The 11,635-nt window shown below is 41.0% G+C and overlaps 1 protein-coding gene across 1 annotated transcript in view; it reads right to left on the bottom strand.

Annotated features, from left to right (window-relative positions):
- SMTNL2 (smoothelin-like 2) overlaps positions 1-11,635 on the bottom strand; it is a 22,127-nt gene that overhangs the window by 1,088 nt on the left and 9,404 nt on the right. Inside the window, exons 2-8 of the mRNA XM_010003811.1 lie at positions 11,571-11,630; positions 8,036-8,123; positions 7,070-7,309; positions 4,424-4,499; positions 3,201-3,371; positions 2,509-2,626; positions 1,002-1,153 (exon numbers count right to left, since the gene is read on the bottom strand). Coding sequence (XP_010002113.1) covers positions 1,002-1,153; positions 2,509-2,626; positions 3,201-3,371; positions 4,424-4,499; positions 7,070-7,309; positions 8,036-8,123; positions 11,571-11,630 — 905 coding nt within the window. The remainder of the gene's footprint in view (positions 1-1,001; positions 1,154-2,508; positions 2,627-3,200; positions 3,372-4,423; positions 4,500-7,069; positions 7,310-8,035; positions 8,124-11,570; positions 11,631-11,635) is intronic.

Here is an 11,635-nt window from a genome sequence, read left to right as displayed (position 1 = left end):
AGTGTACCAAACCCAGTTGCATTACTTCATGGATTGTTCTTACTGTTACACATGTCAAACAAAACAGCAAGTAAGAATCCTGTTGATGCTGGATCCAAAAAAATTACTATTTTAGCTGACAAGTTCACACTCATAATGACTTTAACAAACAAAGGATCAGGACATGGTGACTGAGAGTATTAAGCTCTGTTTTACAAAAACAATTCCCAAGTCAAGATATGGAAAAGCTCTCAGTCTTGATCTAACTCAACATACTCTGAATTCAACTTTCATTCTTGTTCAACCAAAAAGCAATAGACAAAGCATAGACAACAGCATAGACAAAGGTGAACCCTCCCAGAAAACCCAATTCCAAAAGTTAATTGACTTGCTTCCTGCCATTCAGGGGTCATGGCTTTTTTCCAGGGGCTGGACTGATGTATTAACATGACTTAAATTTGAATCAGGTATCAAGCAGGTGAGATTGGCTAAAAAACTACAAATAGTAGTTCCTATGGACTGTCAGTAAACACAGGATGCCTTGTGCTCTATGAACTCAGATTTCTTTTTTGTTATTGATATTGGCAAATAAAGAATCCTTCATTACTTCAAGAGCAAAGTAGCAAAATCCCCAAAAATCAAACACAGAAAGTAGGGGTTTTTCCCTCTTCTGTCCAAGCATAACTCATGAAGCTGATTTCTCAAATTTAGTGTGTCAGTGCTAAAGCTGATGAGAATCATGGAGGTGAGAAAGCAGAATTCAAGTACTGCCTCAAGAGTCTGAAAGATCTGACACAGGACTCCAGTGAATTATCCTGTGCCTGGTAAAACCACCTCTGATTTTAGACTGCTGAGTCTCCTGTTCTCTGCATTCTCTGTGCAGAACTGTATTCTCTTTTGGCATGATACCTGTAACCTAGTGATACAGGATCTACAGGAAGAATTAATAAACTCTTTACTCCTGCCCAGCTACATTAGACTTGAACTGGTTGCACTTCGGAGAGGTCTAATGTGATACTCACTCAGCCATGGTGAAAGCCAACTCAAAGTTCTGTTTGCGATTAGCTGGGTCAAGCTTATTATAATCAAAAGCTTCAGGAAAGAAAGAGTGCACAAGAGCACAGAATGCCATCCCATCATTCCAGCTTGAGGAGAAATTCTGGAGATCAACGTGCTGTCATGATGAAAAAAATGTGCATGTTAATGCTTCAAAGGGGAACAAGGAAGAGCAGCTGCTTTTGCTCATTGCAGTATTTTGTCCTTCTCTTCCACTAACCAAAACAACAGAGCACAGATGTTATGTTTTTCCTATCCTCTTAATCTATCCATTAAATTATTTGTATTCTGAGAAAAAAAAATGGCATGCTCAGCAATGAAAGCCTTTACCCTGAAATGCCCAGACACATAGCAGACACACAGTCAAGGTCCTTGAGATCCAAAGCCTGCTGAAAATACTTGTCAACATCAGTGATCTCTGGAGCAGGCTAAATTTACCAGCTTAATATCTGCAGAAATTAAGGACATGGCTTATCCCTGTGAAGTATTTATAATTGAAGAATAGTTGGCTGTGAATAACACTAGGTGAAGACTATGCTTGCTCACTTTGTTTTTCAGTAAGGCCTGTTCAATGCCTGTTTACACACAGACAGGTAGAAACACAGGAAGATATATAGGAAGAGTTAATCCTACTTCAAAACCTGATTCATAGAACAAACGTGTATTACTTTCAGCTACCACAGTGAAAAGAAACATACCCGGACTCTTGTCTCATGCTGCATATTCCTATCATATAAGATTCAGGCCCCACAATTTCTGGTAAGCAATTAACAGTAATTTTCACTAGCTCTACTTATGGATACTAGAATTTAGAGTTCAGCAATATTAATGCACATTTTACAAAACACTGAAAACATGCCACATAAAAAAAAAAAAAAGGGGGGGCGGGGAAAAAAGCCTTGAAAATATTTTCTTTCTCCTGGAAATTGATTTGGCAATTCCAGTTTATGGCCAAGTAAAATACTAAAATCCTAACTGCTGAATTCTTTCAGCTGTACTGATGTTACCTTATAGAAATTAGCTCATTAGCACCGTGTGATCCAACTTGAACCATTTACTACACATTTGCTTGTCCAATGCCAGTAGAGTACTTGTTCTAATGTGCATCAAAAGGGCCACAGTCTCCATTTACTGACAAAATGTAATTCAGATCTTGCTATATATATTGGTAATGCAAAAATCACAACCCAGAAAAAAATGTGAGTGTACACTGAAGTCTATATCCATAAGCACAAAAACATAGGCTCTCAGACAAACACTAATGCATTGCTTTGACAGACATACAGACTCATGCACTGACTGTCTTGAAGAGCTGCCCGTGCAAACCATGATGTTTATGTTATCATCACAAAACCTGATGACCTTGAGGAAGTTAACTCATTGTCTAGCATGTTTTACATTTACTTTTTGAGTTTGTTTTTTTGGCAAATTCTCCTGGAAAAAAGAGAGCTGAAAGTGCTAGCATATCTTCACCTTGTATCCTATGGTTTTTGAGCGACACCAGTCTAACAGAATTTGTTTAATGCTGCTAGCGCTGGCAACCCCAAAACTCTGCGACCTCTTCAGCTTAGCTCTGGCTTCTCCTTTTCCTCTGGAAAATTAACAGAGACCAGATTAAATTACATTCTGGAAAAACTTAAACATACTTGTCAGCAACATCTATGCAACCTTGCCCAGGTCAGTCCCTGTCCAGGTGATATTTGAGAAATATGTTGATGAAACTTGTCAACTTGTTTGTCCTGCAAGATAAACTCATTTTCATTTCACTAAAGCCAGGATTCTGAGCCCTGTTCTATTTAAATCATACCCCCATCATGGTGCATAAGGAACAGCCCACACTTTTGGTTCTTAATGAACAGCAGCAGAAAGTCACTGTATTCCCAGTCTTTTATAATGATGGAGAAGGCAGCTCTCACAGCATTCTTTTCTATTAAAAGGCACCTGCTTCTTCAGCTGAACAACTCCAAAACTGGGGGGGTCTGTAGCTGTGAATTTCCAGGGCTTAGTCTGTGAAGTCAGCAAAGCTATATGAGACCTCCTATTGTCCCTTAGCTCAAAATCCTACATGGAGAGAGCCCTCCCATCCACCTGTCCTCTGCTGGTAATAATTGACAAATTAATTTTCCAAGAAGAAACACATTCTGGACACAAGGGATGTGACATACTTTACACCATCGTGTTCAAATTTCTCGAAAAGCGCTTTCCTGGCCTGTGTTCCCGTGATCCGTGGGAGCGTCTGGGAACGCACCAGTTCTCGTCTTCTTTCAACTTGGCGATGTACAGTGGGAGGAGAGGAGTGAGAGCTGGTGGTCACCTCACAGTAACTGTCAGTGGCACTGGAGAAATGTAACATTAAAAGTATGTTGTTAAACAAAAGTAACTCTGTAGTGCCAGGAGTCAGCATAAAGGTCCAACTGTTGCCTATTCTAAACTTTCCAAAACAGCCATTTCCAGAGAACCTGAATGAGTTAAAAGCAATTCAAGTGCAAGTCAAAGTTTTAATGACAACAGCACTTAAGTGTAGAACAGCCTAAGTTATTTTCTAAGAAAGACATAGCTGGACAAGTCACAAATACTTTATAGCACTGAGTAGAACAACAATTAACAGTTAAAAGAAAGTAAAAAAAAAAGTTGTGGCCACACAGGAGCACTAAATCCTTTTAATTTCCAAATTGGGGTTCCTGGAGGGTAAGTCACATTTTAAAAAAGGAACTTGAAGAGTAAGTCAGGAAGCACTTTTGAAATTTTTAATTATAGTACACAGAATCCTGCACTCAGGTCAGTGTTGCTTCACGGACCAGAAGCTGGTAATTTGATCAAGAAATACAGGATTATATTCTAATTTGTGTTTATTTAAGCCATAAACCACTTCAACAGCATCAATGAAGTAAGACACATTGCATTTGGAAGTGTTCCCCATGACAGAAATGGGGAAACTGAAGCAAGAGCAATGATATCTGTGTCACATATTAATTTCTGGTACAGATGGAGGTCAGATCTGACAGCAAGTTCTCTTGGGTGCTTAGCATATCATGATTCAAATATCGAAGGGCTGAGGTTGGAACTAACTCAGAAGATCTAATGCCAAATTTGGGATAATTTTCAAGGCAGATGCAAGCCCCATTTAAGAGATTTAAATTGGCTGTCCTCCCATTTTTCTTGCTGGCTGTTTTGCAAGCTGAGGATGCCTGGATATATTGTGATACCATGTAATCCTATACTAAGCAACTGCAACTCAGAGTTAATCAAGAATGTGTTGTAGTCCTCAGTCCTCAGCAAGGCATTTATCTACAAACTAAACTCTAGGCTAGCCAAACTAAGGATATTTGATGGCAGTCATTATGTTGTTGTTTTCCAAAACAAACAAAATGTCAAGAAAAATGCATACCTTTCACTAGTTTTGGTTCCACTGCTCTTCCCATAGCTCTCAGTTGAGACACACTTAGTGACAGAAGTGGTATTCTCTGTATAAAAGCAGGAAAAACAAGATGCATCAGGGTAGAAATTCCTTTTATTTCCTTTCCTCATACATTTTCAAACTGTTTCTGGACAGCCACATATTCAGTTTTACTCACCACAGTGAAAAGGTGCAGGCCTCTCTCTAACTTCCAGTATGAGCTAACAAGCTGGGGAGGGATTTTCTCCAAGGATTCAATCCCTCTCTAAAATTGTTGCACTGGGGGGGGAGGATAGTGTAAACATACCAGAAAGGGTTGTGAGAGGATGCCTTTTATAAAACTGCAGTGGGAGGGTTGGATCCTTTCAGGCACTTGTGCAGACCTCAAAGGAGGGCACACTGCCATGGACATTTCAGTGAAGGGAAGAAATGGTGCCACAGCTCAGCTTGCAACAGTCATTCTGGCAGATATAAGGAGTCCTGGGAAGTCTGCCATGATTGAGAGCATAATTTGAATTACCTAATTTCCACCAGGAAAACATTTTAATTTGTGAAGTAGAACAGACTCCAAACACTGCAAACGTGGCTTAAACCCAGCTCTGCATCTTCCTACCCCCACACTTGAGGTTCTACCTTTTGTGCTTTCCCTCTTAAGCTGTGGACTTCAGCTATGCTCTGTGAACACAGAACAATGGAGTGGCTTGCCCAGATTTAACATGCTAAAACCAAAACTTGTATAAGCCAGCAGCTCATTTATGGAAGGCTCCTTCTATATACAAAGAAGAAAGATCAGCATCTTATAGAAGTTGTACAACCTGATCACTGTAAAAATCACTCTGAAACTTCTGAATGGAGGAGCCCACTGCTTATAGAAGGGATTCAGATCAACTAGACTTCTCACATAAAACACCCTGGGAACTGTCAGCACACACATGACAAATTTGGGACCACAGACAATTGCCAGGTATTTGTGCAAATCTCAGAGGTTTTAATCTGTTTTTAAACTGACACTTGGGACCACTGTGAACTGCCTGTACGTTGTGCAGACAGTAACAGCCCAGTGATATCACTTGAAAGTACTTTCTGATAGAGCTCAACTCATCTATTTTGACTGAAACCAGAAATCCTTAAGGCATTTTATCTATTGAGATATTAATATATGGAGACTACTTACTGCTATTCTGCTCAAAGGAATTTGCTTCAACATCCACTGCTCTCCAAATACTATTACCTTGCATTTAGTCACAGTTTTCACTTGGTAAGCTGAAAACTTCTCTGCTCAAACTGTCTGTTCTGCCACACTTTTCTGGCACCTATTGTTTCCACTGTAGACATGGCCTTACAGTACACTTGTACACCACTGTGCAAATAAGGGTAAGTACCCTTTGCTTTTTTAATGGATCGAGAATCTGATACAGCAGAACAAGTTTTCACAATACCTGGGAAACTTAATCTGCATGTTGTCTTGTTAGCAATTCTAATATTACCATGTACCTACTAATTGGAGCTACATGCTCAGATCTGAATCCCCCAGACATAGAGCATGGAATCCGTCTCAATTTGTGTTGTGTAAGGACATGCTGACAGGAATGCTCACCTCCAGTGGCAGATGAATCCATTGTTCTCACCATACTGGAATTCCAGGCTCTCACTGAAACACCAGGGAAAAAAAAAAAAAAAAAAAAAAGACAAAGGAAGGCTTTGCTATATTCTTAGCTTTAATAAGACAGAAGTCAAAGAATAAGGAATGTAGGTGATAGGATGAAGGTTAACAGTTTCAAACTGAAAGAGGGGAGATTTAGATGAGATCATAGGAGCAAATCCTTCACTGTGAGGGTGGTGAGACCCTGGCCCAGGTTGCCCAGGGAAGCTGTGGCTGCCCCATCCCTGGAAGTGTTCAAGGGCAGGTTGGATGGGGCTTGGAGCAGCCTGGTCTAGTGGAAGGTGTCCCTGCCTATGGCAGGGGGTTGGGACTGGGTGTTCTTTAAAGTCCCTTCCCACTCAAACCAATCTGTGATTCTGTGATAATCTGCAAACAATTATTGTCTCTTGCTGGCAATTCCTTCTGGTCTCTGTAATTTCTACCCCGTATATGTAGTATGATCTGTAAGTGTCACTGTCACTAAATGTACACAAAATACAGCTCAGAGACTGATTACTTCAATGTGAATTAAGTGAGATTTTAAAATTTTATTTCAATTTATATATAAGATTCTGCAATTGCTTTGACTTGTGTGTATGTGTCAGTCAGCTGTTGGTCGTTCCTCCCTCCAAATAACTGTTGAACCCGTGTAGCTAAGTATCTACCTAGCTTCTCAAAGTCTCTGGTCTGAAAGCACTGAAAACTCCTGCAAATTTAATTAAAATAGTTGGCCATATCAACATACTTATTTAGTAACTGTGCTAGAAGATAGGCTGCACTATTAACTCAACTATACTAGGCAGCAAAAATTCTCAGGAGACATGACATTATAGCCTAAAGCTCCACCTCAGATACTCAGTACTCTAACTCAGAGTGTCCCAGGATGTGTACCATGGGATATACTAGGTCACAGGGCAAGTCCCATAGCACCAGTTTCTTGGAAGTAAAGAAATGGAACATAGCTTCAGCAAACAAAATAGTTTTGTCTCTTTTACCTGACTGGTCAGAAGTTTTCACTGCCATCACATTTTTGCTCTTGCTCTGTCCCAGCAGGCCAGCAGGGGCATTAATTGTTCCTGGAGAATAAATGGTCTCTCCTGAAAACTTCTCAGATATCCTGGTTACTGCAGTAACAGGAAGGTGGGGCATCTGTAAGGTGACTGCAGGGGCATGGGCTTCAGGGGAAGAATCTGGCATGTGAGAAGAGGTCAGTTCATGGGAAACTTTTTCCTGATCTAGTGAATAAAAAGGAGTAAATTTATTTGTAACAAAGTTACAAACCAAAATCCATGCAACAACTTTATTTTACAAGTCATTAGATTACTCCACCTAGTTCTCCCTGTGGGACATTATACCATTTCCAGTATACTGCAGAAACAACCCTAAGTAAGTGATCCTTGCAGCAGCCATACCTGTCTTACATGAATCTCAGCAAGAACAACTTCCTCAGATCATTAATCCACTAGCATCTTCATTTGGTAAGCCCCTTCTCTTTCTATGCGCAGCCCCTGTCCCCAGTCTTCTGCTGTGGATTAGGAAGGAGTTCTTTTCACAGCTTTATGAAATGCTGTGTGCCTAATTTTTCTCTAAAATAGAGATAAGTCCTTTCTCCACTGAAGGATGAGGGAAGCAGACAGGTAATTTGCAAAACTTTTTGGGATGCAAGACTACAATAGTACCTAGAACAGCAGGCTTTATTATCACTAGTGCTCCAAGATAATGTGACAGTAATAGTGTTTAATGTATGATACACCATAGTGCATGCCTAACAATAACTTAAAAGTTTAAAAGTCAAACTCCTAATTAGGAAAGAAAGTTAAATGGTATCAGTGCCAGAGTATGATACCCATGTTGAAACCATAGCAAGATTGTAATGCCTCCAACTTGTGAGAGCTGCTCTGTGTCTCCCAGGATCTGGTATTTTACAAGCAGTGCTACTTCATTGCATGCCCTGTTCCTACCTGATGAAGACTGATGCCCATTTTCAATGATGGAAGAACTAAAAACTCTTCTAAACTCAGGTTTGTGGTGGTCATCCAGGTCTACACTCTGTCAGAACAGACAACAGACATGACAGCTAAAATTCAAGCAGCAGCAAAAGTTAGGATAATATCCAGAAACACCTGCCAAGAACAGGTCTTCCTTGTGCATGATACAAGAAGGGAACAATTATCTAACCCCAAGAGGCAAACCTGCAAACAGAGCACTGGCAATGCAGGACTTCTACCATCCTTCACATACTTACTCTTAAAGATCCCATGCACCACTTTTGTTAAAGTATCACCATCCACTGTGAAGGTGAGCATTGATTGAGATTGCATAAAACTCTTGATGCAGAAAAAAATGACGTTCTTATAATGTCTTGTAAAAGCATTAAATAAAGTATGATGGTAGAACTTTACAACTGCATTATAATCTTTAAGGCTACTAGATGCCAGCAATAGGTGCACCATATTTACCCCTTAATTCTTCTACTAAGCCATTGTCTGTCAAATAACACAAGTATTTTCTAACTGTAACTGACCCTGAAGCTTGAAGAAAAAGCCTTGAACACCATGAACATATTAGAAAAGCTTTTGCAAATGGAATAATCACTGAAGAACAGTAGAGACACTTTTCACAGAACCTTTGTTGAAGCAAGGCTGGTTAAAAGTGGACAGCAGGGAACAATTCTACCTTGGCAGCTTCAGCAGGTGCTCACAGCTATGTCACTATGAATCAAACCAAACCAACTGTTAACTGTTGGGTGCAATCAGGTCAGTAGAGAGAGAGAGCAGTGGGCAATATTTGTTTAGCTCTTCCCAGTTGGTCATACCCAGCTGTTCATTTCACCACTGCTTTGACCACTGCAGGCCAATTCTCTGCAGTGGTCTGTCCAGCAACCTGTCCACATTGTGCACAAACTCTTCTAACAGTATAAAAACAGAATACCCTTACAGTATTTTTAGTCCTCCCTGTTCACAAAGGCATCATGCTCAACCACAAACACTATGGAAAGATCGTAAGTGATAAAGCTCTTGACAATACATGAAAAGTCAGAGCTCTTCCTTTCAAACAATGTCAGGCAGGTAGGAGGGGAATCTCAGAGACTACAAAGGATGACAAACAGCAACAAACTGCTCAGTGAGGGATAAATCCCCAGTTGTGCAGCTCTTAGAATCCAGCCTGCTTAGAGAGCCAAATTAAACTTTGGAGTAAAAAAACCAGAAAGACTCACCTCAAAATCACAGTAGCTTAGTGGCCTTTTAAAATTCCACCTAAATCAGCACTTAAGACTGTTGTATACCAGATTTCAAGGACAGCAAACCAGAGATTTCTTGAAGGTTAGAATTAGGAGATGTATGTCCTTAATTCTAAACTATGCTTGGAACTCCCTGGTTTCACTTTTTTCAATTACATTAACTTGAGAAATAATCTAGCAATATTAGAAAATAATAGTTCAGATACTGAAGATGCTCAGAATCTCCAGTATCCAATCTGCTAAACATAGTCTTAACTCATATCCAAAGTATTTTGCTAGGAATGATGAAGGCAACAGAACCCAGCCTTTTGCTTGGATTAAAAGAGCATCAACCACACAATAAAAAGGAACTCAACCAATAAATCTGTTCAGTAGCAAAAGAGCACGTTTTGATTTGCTACTATTTCCAGGTATTATTTGCTGCTCATATCTCATACTTATGTAAGTATTTACTAAGGCTAGAAGTGTCACCAATTTCATCACAAGTGCTTGTTTATCTGAAAACACACACCGTGTCATTTATGGTACTCTGTTTCAAGTGCTTTGGTCAGATAACCAAAAATTGCAAGCAACTGAGGGAACACTTCCTTTGCTACAGAGAATGTAGGGGACTGCCACAGTGACCAAGGCTTGCACTTTAGCCATTTCAGCACAGCCACATCAGGACCTTACCCACAAAATCATATTTTCACTGCATGCATTTGATGTGTGCAGCCCCAGCCACATCTCCCATGGTTCTCAATACTGAAATTCCTTCTTAGTCAGCTATGCTAACTCAGGAAGTCATCCACCCTTCCAGGGGAAATTGCTGGGAGGGCATTGATGAACTATCAGTAAGATGAACCCTCAAAGCAAAGCGGGAAGGTTCAAATCACAACAAAAGCTCATTCTGTGCTTTAATGCAGACTGATACCTAAAGCTGGATATTGCCATCACCTTAATGCAAGACTTTTCACAGTACATACTACCATGTAGGCAGTGATGATGAGGCAGATGAGATGGTGTGAGGGACCACACCACACCCCCTTGTCCCATCCACGTTACTCAGCTCACTTCGTTTCCTTGCAATACAAACAAGTGTGGATGGCTCCATGGAACACAAACAAACAGATTTAAAAGTTGTGTGTATGCTGCTTAATTCTTTCATGTGGGGGAAAATACAGTAGTTGCCATGACTAGGCTGGAAAAACACATGAAGCAGCAACTTTACCTTTTCCCTTGCCCAGCTGTAGGAAGGCCTATGCCCCCGTTCTTGAGTCAGTAGGAATTAAAAGGGCTGGAATGTAATACTGTCTCTGCTCAATTCTGTCAAATTAACTGATTGAATTTCCTTTCCAAGCTTTTATTTTTCATCCCCAAAGCCTGAACAGGTCACTGACCAGCCTTTCATGCTCCAACAGTCTTATAAGACATGGCTTAACCAAGATTACATAGAATAGGCTGTCATCTGTGAAAGCCAAGTCTCCAGTTTTGCACAGTTTTATTTGACTGAATCATGGTGTACTGTCTGGTTGCCATCTCATGGTGTCAAGGATTGTACAGGAGCTCTACACTATTTCCATAAAGCTGGACACACAGAAAAAGTATTACACAAAAAGTCCCAGAGCCAGATGAGCTTCCCACTAACTGGGGTTCTCGTGCACTGAGGTAAAAGGCTCCAATAAGCTGCAGAGTTTTATCACCTGGATGAATGTGTGGGTTTGTTCTAGTTTAGGTCATGGAGACCACACCAGCTTGTGTGAGGCTCACCTCTCAGGGACAACCTGCAACACTGCAGGACAGTAGTTTTGCAGCAAAGTTGCCTCACTGTGGGATGCTAAGAAAAACAAGTTACCGGCTGCTATATGCTGAGCTGTTCTTTGTGAGTTTACCAACTGGCAAACAGCATTGCTGGCATGCAGATCCCCCTGAGTCTAGTCCGGAAAGGATACAGAGATATTCACATATGCTTGTATATTGGTAGCTGAGACTGCTTCAGCTTCTCCCTTCTAACCACGCAGAACTGACAGGTTGCGACCAGTAACCAAGATCCCAGATTGACCAAAAAGTGCCATCATCAGGAACATCTCCAGGTGGCATCAGGGCCAAGACCGCTTCTCAGAGCGCCTCCCAAAAGCCCACTGACTCTGCACTGCTAGAGGAGCCAGCTCCGTGTCCCTAAAACTCTGCCCCACAGCAGCACAGAGCCTAGCAACAGCCGTGAAGCATCTGCTCAAGAACCCTCTTGGCTCACCCCTCCTGCTGTCAGCACTTACTTGGCTTCGGCCAGCGACCGCTAGCTTAGCATGGCTGGAGAACCTGCCAGCGGCCGAACCCTGCC

The sequence above is a fragment of the Chaetura pelagica genome, unplaced genomic scaffold, assembly GCF_000747805.2.
Source record: "Chaetura pelagica isolate M959 unplaced genomic scaffold, ChaPel_1.0 scaffold638, whole genome shotgun sequence".
NCBI classification, from domain to species: Eukaryota; Metazoa; Chordata; class Aves; order Apodiformes; family Apodidae; genus Chaetura; species Chaetura pelagica.
The sequence above is the reverse complement of the archived record's forward strand: the minus strand, read 5'-3'. Positions and strand labels throughout refer to the sequence as shown.